General features: G+C 34.7%; 1 protein-coding gene across 3 annotated transcripts; it reads left to right on the top strand.

Moving 5' to 3' along the window:
* Nucleotides 1-2847: 2847 nt before the first annotated feature.
* Nucleotides 2848-8926, top strand: LOC110651042 (phospho-N-acetylmuramoyl-pentapeptide-transferase homolog). Of its 3 annotated transcripts, none has more exons than XM_021806234.2 (8): nucleotides 2848-3130; nucleotides 3319-3396; nucleotides 3711-3928; nucleotides 4182-4632; nucleotides 4723-4787; nucleotides 5875-6068; nucleotides 6927-7135; nucleotides 8444-8581. In XM_021806234.2, the coding sequence occupies exons 1-8, from the start codon at nucleotides 3029-3031 to the stop codon at nucleotides 8495-8497; spliced, it is 1371 nt and encodes a 456-aa protein (XP_021661926.2). In that variant the 5' UTR covers nucleotides 2848-3028; the 3' UTR covers nucleotides 8498-8581. The 3 variants fall into 3 exon arrangements, with proteins under 3 accessions (XP_021661926.2, XP_021661925.2, XP_057996745.1); XM_021806233.2 differs by having other exon boundaries at nucleotides 2852-3130; nucleotides 8516-8926; XM_058140762.1 differs by having other exon boundaries at nucleotides 3068-3130; nucleotides 3529-3928; nucleotides 8516-8926.
* Nucleotides 8927-9627: the final 701 nt, after the last annotated feature.

Genomic DNA, 9627 nt, shown 5'->3' with positions numbered 1-9627 from the left:
ACACGACATATAATCAACTGGGGAGCTCAGCTCACCCTCCACATACTCAATGTCATAAAAATTAATGGGAGCTCAGCTCCCTCATCCAGTCTATCAAACATGCATATAATAATAAGTTTACAGGTCCAACATGATAATTATATTACAGACCCAAATCAAATAAACATTTCTAACACATGCGGAAATTCTAGGAGTTAATAGAATTACACAAACATTAATAAACAATCTGTAAAGAAAAAAAGCAGGTTAACCACAACAAAAATCCTCTTGTAGCCTGAAAAATAATGAACAGGAGTAAGCGTTCGACTCAGGGAGTAAAATATCAATTTTAACCATAATCTCTATAACTATCTAAAGCTAATGCACTCTGTAGAGTGAAATACAATATCAGTAATATTTTCACATCATAACAGCAAAAAGGTAATTTGGAGCACTCACACACCCAGTAATGTCAAATCATAAATATATGGGAGCTGATCCCCTATACAGCTCTCTTAAATCCAACCTGTGCCAGCGAAGAACTCAAGCCGGACTTTCGCTTAATAAACCAAATCAGGGTCCCAGCGAATATCTCAAACCGTGTCTACCCGTCCTGTCCATAGCCAACACCACACCACACCACACGCACGCACACTGCTCAAAATTACCACAACAACATCCATTGCACTTTAACAGTTATGAATGCAACATAAAACATACCTAGAGTTTAACTACATAGATATTTACATATAAGTGATGCATGGGCATGCTTGAACATATAATAATATTGAAATTACAATTAAAATTAATATTTTACTCACAGACTTAATAGCAGTCATTGTGGCGACTGTGGGGAGGAAGAAGGCTGTCCCGACTCACCTGACAATTTTATTACAATTATTTAATATAATTGACTCAATACAAACCAAGAAAAGACCAATTACGTCCTAAGTCGTGCCGAAAATTCGGCAGAGTCTCCCCTACACCTAGAACCCACCCAACCTGCAAAAAAGCTAAAAACACACTTTTATATCCACAAACCATATATCCACATCTCAATCACATCACATAGCCCCTCCTGGGCCCATCCAAACAGTCATCAATCACACGATGTAAAATTACAGTTTAGTTTTTATAATTGACCCTTTTTGCAAAAACTATCCAAATAAACTCTAAAAATTCTAAAACTTTGCCCTGCAGTCCTTAGCAATATTACTAGGCTATTTTAAAAAGAATCATAATTTTCTGAGCTACCACAAATATTTTATGGATTTTTAATCCCATTTAAGCACTAGAAAATTATGAAAAAGTAAGGTTCGGGTTTACCTATGCTAATTCCGACTCCGGGGACGTGCTCGAGACATCTAACAATGGTAGGGTAGCCAAAATCTCAATCCAATTTGGAGACTTTTTCGGTAGCCGGTCTGTCTGGCCGAAAATTCACAAACCTGGACAACTGTCGAATTTCAGCAAATTGAAGGTACCTACATGAAGTCCACAACATGGGAGTTGGTATAGAATTTTTACGAAATTTTCTAGGCTCATTTAATGCTTGGAAAAATACTACGAAGTTCCGTGGGACCCATCAAAAAAATGGTATCGAAAAATTTTGAAATTTATATTGCCGCGAAGCTTTCGACGAGTGGAGCGCTATGGTACTCTCGGTTTTCTTGTGGGGTTTACGGTTTGTGAGAAATCTAGCCCAAAAGTCAAAATGGACTAAAACTTCTCAGACAAAAATTAGACAAACCGCTCAATGGATTTTAGTGTTCTTAGTATCTATGGAAAGCTTTTGAAGTGTAGATGGTGTTTGACACAAGACCTGACCCAATCGGTGGCAGGATCGGCCGGATTTTGGCCGGGAAGCCGAAACGGTGTGCGCGCATCTGGTGGTCTTCGTGTGCATTTTTCGGTGGCTTGGAAGGCCGACCGGCGGTGGGGAGGCATCCGGGTGATGCGCCGGCGAGGTGGGAAGGTGGCGGCCTGGGGGTGAGGGAGGAGAGAGAAAACGGGAAGGGAAGGAGGAGAGGTCGGGCGCGCGAGGGAGAAGAAATAGGGCCGGTCTGATTCGATTGGTCTGATTCGATTCGGTTCGGTTCGATTCGGCCGGTTCTATTCAGGATACAAAATTTTAAATTTTTACTATACTTTGGGACCAAAAATGAGGCCCAAAAATTCCGAAAAAATTCTAGAAAACTCAGAAAAATTCGTAGACTTCAAATATATTTTTAATTTTACCACGTGGTCTTTAAATTAATTTTTTAAAATCATCAAAGTTTTATATTTTCGAGAAATCAAATCCGATTTCGAAAATCCAAAAAATTTTCAAATAATTTCTTAAAATTTAAATAAAATAAAAATATTAATATTACTCACAAAATAATACATTTAAAATTTGTGGTGTTACATTTATATAATTATTTTATATTTATTTTTCTTTTAATTATAAAATTATGGATTATTTCTCTATAAATATAAAAAATTTAAAAATTTATATTTAAAATATAATTTTTTAATACTCTCAATATATATAAATAATTAATAATTAGTCTTACGGATAGGTGAACAAAGAAATATAAGATAAAATATTAGAAAATAAAGAGTCAAAACCTCTTAACACAATTAAATATCAATTTGATGCATTAAAACGGTGAAGATTTTGAAAATTTGAAAATATTTTAACTCCTTAAAACACATTCCTTCCAAACAAGTATACTACCTTAAAAATCTATAGTTTTGCTTTTAAAACTGAGCCTTGTGGTTGAGTCGACTAACCCAACTCACCTGGACGCTCCAAAATGGCGCGTAAACATTCTTTGTTGCCTTTGCGAAAGCAGATCAGATAACATTAGCAACAGGCCGTCCTTTTGTCTTCCTCCGCCCATTGTAACTGGACGCAACATAGGCTATTTTTGGAAAGTAAATAAATTATGCTTCTGTATTGGAATATACCCTCCTCCCTCAGTCTCTTTATTGTTAATGGCCCCTCTCGTCGCACCAACCTCTGTTTCCAAATCTGCTCCTCTCTTTTCTTTCTTCTATAGCCGTCATGTGGTCTCTGTATCACCATCAACATCTCCCTTTTTCAGGCCTTTTTCGATATCGGAAGCCCTTTTCTCCTTTTTCCGCTAATCTATTTCACGGTTTCAAGGTATATTTCTTCATCATGTAACCGTGACATTGTTTTTTTAATTGAATTAAGGAAATTTATTTTTAATTAAATGAAATAAATCATTGATTATATATGGCTTTTCTCAGGTTGTGATTATACATATGCTTATTTTTATTTTTGCTTAGTTTGTCGATTGTTTTATGCGTTTTGGTTCTTATTTCGTGCAGTTAAATATATCAAACGTTAGAAAGCGGCGTGGTTATCGATTGCGAAATAGGATTTTTCAAGTTAGGGCCCTTGATGAGGTAATTTACATTTATGCTTTCAAATATAAATGTAAATGTCCAGTAATTTATGGGTTGGCGGTAGATTTTGATACAATGTTGGCAATTTATTCATTCGCTTATTTGAATTTAATTTAAATTCCACTATTCCAGTGTCCTTTCTTTAATTAATGCTTCTAAGTTGCATGCGTGCACATAGACATTGAAGAGCTGCATTTCAATTCTGAGATCCATTTGCGGAGGGAAGTATTAAATTACATATGCATAACTATAGAATCAGTTTTGCTCATGCACTGTAAACTGCAATTCTTAGTATCTTGTTTTGGGTTTTGCAGGATACATTTAACATATCGCTACTTGATGATTGGGGTATCGATGAGGGCACCGCTGGGACCCTGATATCATCCAGCGATGGGGAAGATAGTGATGGCGACTTTATCTTAAATCCAGTCTCTGATATTGATTTGCCTTCTGGTAATGTATCAACAAATGATGCTCTCACAGTTACGGCTACCAGATTTGCAATGATTGCAAAGGGGCGCAGAAAACATAGGCAAGTGCACTATAGTGATTTTTTACAATTCTGTTTTCATTGCATTAGATGGTCAATGCTTACTTAATGCTTTAGACATTTGATGACATATTGTGACTAACAAGACTACAAGTGTGGAAATGGCAATTTCACCCCATCCCAAACCTGATTGAGTATCTCTAGTCCGCTAATATTAGCAGGGGTGAGGATGTGTTTAATTCACCTCTAATGCTTTAGAAATGGTTTGATGTTATTTTTTCATTCTGTAATGCAGGATCAGACTTGGGATTCTAAATAATTTGGGATTGATTGTCTTCCTTTTGGCGCTGCTTTTATTTGTGGATTGGTGTGCATGGAAAATTGTCAGACAGCCCCTTGCTCCATTTTATTTGTCCCGACCCTTTTTTATATCAACAGCTTTAGTTTCTATTGTGGGTTATCTTTTTGTTCCGTTTCTCAATGCTTTGAAGGTTCATCAAAATGTAAGGAACGAAGCACCAGTTAGGCACCACAAGAAAAGGGGAACCCCCACAATGGGTGGTTTATTTTTTATACCAATTGGCATCGGTGTTGCAAAACTCATAGCTGGTTTTTCTTCTGTTGAAGTTTCTGGAGCAGCAGTAGCAACAGTAGCATTTGCTTCAATTGGTCTACTAGATGACATCTTAAGCCTCATTAAGAATCATAACAATGGTCTATCTTCACAGATAAAATTGTTCTTGGAGGTGAGATTAGATGAATTTTTTTTGTTACTATATGGTTTAAAATTTTATCATTTACAAGCTTGCAAATGATAGCTTGTCTATATTTTACAGCTGGCTGCTGGGACCTTGTTTGCCTTTTGGTTGGACACTACAAGTATATCATCACCCTACAGCATGTATACATTCTTGTAACTAATATGATCAACATTTATCTGATGGTAACTCACATATCTATTCTAGCGGTGAAAAATTTACAAGGGGGTGCTATCATCTGTTGATTTTTCTTTGAAAATAATCAACATTATACTAATTGAAGCATTTGCCAATGTTGGTTGTTTAGAGCCATGCAGAAATTGACAACTGAAAACTATCCCTCCCTCCCTTCTAGAAAATAAAATAAAACAAAATAAAGAGGAACATGGACTGGAAGTCCTAAGAACCGTAACACGCTAGGTTCCCAGACTTAATTTACGTATGAAAATGTATCTGCACTTAAAGAAGGTGGAGGGAAGTGATACTTTGATCCACTATGATGAAGTTGATGTTGTTTGAATACTTATTTTCTTCTAATCTTTTCCTCTTGTGGTAGTAATTATCTGGGAGAGAGAGGTTTCTTGGAGTTTGATATTCATATCTTCTTTTACCTACTTCTAAGCTTATGATAAAGTTCTTGATGCTTAGCATACCCAACCAAATTTTGATAGTAAAGAGTAGCTTTGTTGTCACATAGTTCTCATTGCATATGCTGCTCAAAAGAGAAAGGGCAAGAAAAATTTTGGGCTTTAATGATATGATTATGGGATACAAAGAAGATTATTCTTTGAAATGCTCATTTTTGCCCCTATGGAGCAACAACAATCTAAGCAGGGGAAGTTTCTTTGAGTTTGGGAGTTTTTTTTTTTTTTTTTTTTGGCTTTTATTTCACCCTATTTTTAGTTTATGATAGTGTTTCCAAATACTTACAATTTCTGGCATAATCAAATAAATTGCAATTGTAAAGAAGAGATAAATTGACATCATATGAGTTTCATTTTATATGCTTCTTGAATGGTGAAAATCAAGAATATATTTGGCTTTCTTGTCAATGCTGGAAAAATTTTAATTGTATTAAATATTTATACTTGATGGCTGAGTAGGTTCTACATGCTTCATCTCAATTAACTAATCTGCGCATGTTAATAATTTATTGCTACAAAACAATCTTCTTATGTGATTCTGTTTAGCAATTGCCATTTCTGATTTACGTATCTCTTTGTAATGCAGGAAAATGTTGATTCCTCTACCTGCACCATTGGGCCTTGTGTGCCTTGGAAAATGTTACTTATTGTTGACTTCATTTTGTTTTGTTTCCATGGGAACTGGAGTTGACTTGACAGATGGGCTTGATGGGCTAGCTGGTGGGACTGCTGCACTGGCTTTTGTAGCAATGTCGATTGCAGTACTACCAATATGTTCAGGTTAGCATGGATGTCATTGAGCCTTTTCATTTTCCTTTCTTTCTTCTCTTCTATTTCTTTTATTGGTGGTTTTTGGTGTTTTGTTTCTTCCGCGGGGGGGGGGGGGGGGGGGCGCGGGGCGGGGTTGATAGTTTCTATTGAAGATCTGAAACATGACAGTTGGGTTTCAGGTCTTTTTCCAACATATATTGTAAGAAATTAGAATGATCCTAGAGTTCTAGTACATTGGACATACTAAGAATCTTGTCAGCCTTTATTTGTGCATTGTCAACATGAATTTGCTGTTATTGTTGTAGAGAAAAGCAGATAATGCAATTATTTTTTTATGTCCAAGAGTAGCCAGTAATATTTGTCAATGCATTTGAATAGATAGTTGATCTGTTCAGACTACTAACTTGTAATCATTCAGGGAAGCAATTTCTGTATCATATTTCATATTTTTAAATTGCTGGAATTGGGTAGGTAATCTGTTCAGACTATTAACTCGTAATTATTTAGTGAGGCAGTTTCTGGACAACTTCATATTCCACATTTTCAAATAGCAGGAGTTTGACTTGCAAGCTCAATCTCACTGTTTTGGTCAGATCTTTTAGAAATGGATGCACCATATATTTTAACCTTTATCATTGTAGCCTCTAAAAGATCTTGATAAATGTTATTTAGGTGGCTTGAGATATTTATTAGCATGCTAATGCTTGTCTATTATTTTGATGTGTAATGTTAGATTGGAGTTTGATCTTCAAAATATACTATGCAGCTATTATTGTGTTGTTAGAGAGTTGTGTTTTTTTTTTTTTTTATCTAATTCTTGTCCAAATGCTTCTTTTGTACTAACCATTATTTAACATTCCAAAGCAGAACTTGCTATTTTTGGAGCATCAATGGCAGGAGCCTGTGTTGGTTTTCTGTTGCACAACCGATACAGGGCATCTATATTTATGGGAGATATAGGATCCTTGGCATTGGGTGGAGGATTAGCTGCAATGGCTGCTTGCACTGGAATGTTCTTTCCATTATTTATTTCATCTGGATTCTTTTTTTTGGAAACATCATCAGTTATTATGCAGGTATATTATGTTGGAATTACTGTATCTATTCTTTTCCAGTCAGAATTTTTTTTTCCTTTGTCATCAGAACAATTAGAGGCTGTTTTGACAATGTTATCTTCTCTTCTTCCTTTTCTTTTTTATTTTTAAATTCCCATCACATTTTCCAGTAAGAAATTTGGTTCCTGCCTGGCAAATGCTATTGCTTGTTTTACTGCCTAATTATCATGGACCATAGTAATGCATGCCATCACTTTGCATGCTTTACAAATGTTACTCATCACTGTTAAACATCTTTTTTCCCTCTTTTGTAGTGTGAGTGTGTGTGTGTGTGTGTGTGTGTGTGTATTGCATTATTGATTTATTTTTACCCGGTTATGCCTATTGTCATTGAAATAGAGTAATGATAGTAAAGTTGCCAGTGGCTGGCAATGAAGCAGAGGGAACTACAAGAAGCAAATAGAGAAGTCATTATAGCAAATAGAGGGAACTATAATGCATGCCATCACTTTGCATGCTTTACAAATGATACACATTTGATGGATATATAGATGACCTATGTTAAAAGAACAGGTTGTTCTGATGTTGCTTGTCTTTCATGATAATTTCAGCAGATATCAGGTTGACCATATTCAGAAGTGATACAAACTTTCTTGTCTTGACATTATGCCATGTAAAACTTCTATTTTTTTTTTTTTTTGCATTAGTTTTAGTGTTGTCCCTACTAATAAGCTATATTACAATATTTATTTATTAACAGCTTTTTCTTAAACAATTGGGTAGAGTTTGGTTCAGCTTTTTGCTATTTAAAAACTGTTTTCATTATATTATTATTATTTTATTTTTGCTATAAAGCAAAAACAATAATAAAAAAGCATGTTTGGTTAATGTGTGATTTTTGAAAACGTTTTATGACATTAATCAACTCATTGTGGCTGTGGTGGTGAAGGTTGAGGACTGAGGTAGTGGTGGAGGTTGGGTGGTGGGATTTAGATTTTTTGGCTTTTTATAAAAAGCAATTTTCTTGCTTCCAAAAATAAGTTTCAAGGTGCAAATAAATGTTACTTTTTTTTTTTTTTGCTTTCATAAAAAGGAAAAAAAAAAGTTGCATTTTGGGATCAAACTGAGTGCTACCTTATTTGGCAAACAGATTTTATTTTTACCTCTGGCATTATTATCTTTGGTCACAGCTCCTTCCAAAAAGTTGTATAGATAAGTACTGTTTTCATTGTGGTTCACTGTATCTTATGGATGAGCATAACAGGCAAGTTTCAGGCTTTCAGCATTTATGATGGTAATTTTGTGTTCTCATGCTGCTACTGCAACTAGGAACCTGCAAGTTTTTATGTTGGCGTGCTGCTTGTTAGAGCTTTCCAGGTCTGAAAATTATTTATGTTTCAGGTAGCATACTTCAAGGCAACTAGGTGGTTGAGTGGAGCTGGGCACCACTTGTTTCGGATGGCACCTTTTCATCATCACCTTGAATTATGTGGATTCGAAGAACCGACTATTGTTGCTGGTGCGTATGTTGTGTCATGCCTGTTGGCATTAGTTGCTGGGTATGTCGGTCTAATATCAGCTTAGCTTCTGATAGCAATTTTGCTCCTCTCGAACCTTGTCTTTTTGTAGTTAGGGTCACTAGAATTGCTATTCTTTATATTTCCTGTCATTTATTATTCGATTTGTTGGTTTTAGGTTTGAAACCTTGATGTTTGTAATCTTCTTTATAAAAGAGGTGAAGAGGAACTTAGGAAATAACAAATTTTATGTAAACATTTGAGTTAAGGGTATACATAGGTCGAGTTCAATGTATTTACTAAAATCAAACTGACCATGTTTATTTGGAAAGTGTTGGTACCGTGACTAATAAAACAAATTATAAAATCGATATCTTCAGTTTTTACAATAAAACGGATTGGATTTGATTGCATGTTTTATGCATTTATGCATACGACTATTTATTAATTAAAAAAAAAAAAAAAAAACAAGTTCTGTAACTTTACAGTAGGGATATTCATGGTTTCTTTTTTCATTGTTCTTAGTAAGTATCGATTTAGATTTCATCAATTTGATAATTTTTAAAATCGAAATACATAGGTTTATATAATTTATAACTAATAATTAATATAATTCAAATGAAAATCATAATAAATTGAGTCAGATCAGTACGATTTTATTAGTTTGGACGGTTTCTTGTGTGCCTGTAATTTGAGTTGTGTTATTTGCCTCTTGTCGCGAGTAGCAAGGTGTGATTGAGGTTTATGTTCTCAACACTCAACGACGTCGTTTTTCCCTCAAGCTGCAGATCAAACATGAGTGTTGTCAAAGCAAGCCGGCCTCTTAACTTACAAATGATAAGAATATAAGAATAAGTTTTTTTTTTTTTTTTAAATTTTGTTTTATCGATTAGGGTTTAATTTTATTGAAGAGTATTTTAAAAACAATAATTCTAAATATATTAAGTTAATATGAGAATGTGTTGTTAAGATTTATATATTTAAATTAATTTGATG

This window comes from Hevea brasiliensis, chromosome 18 (assembly GCF_030052815.1).
Source record: "Hevea brasiliensis isolate MT/VB/25A 57/8 chromosome 18, ASM3005281v1, whole genome shotgun sequence".
Classification (NCBI taxonomy): Eukaryota; Viridiplantae; Streptophyta; class Magnoliopsida; order Malpighiales; family Euphorbiaceae; genus Hevea; species Hevea brasiliensis.
The sequence above is the reverse complement of the archived record's forward strand: the minus strand, read 5'-3'. Positions and strand labels throughout refer to the sequence as shown.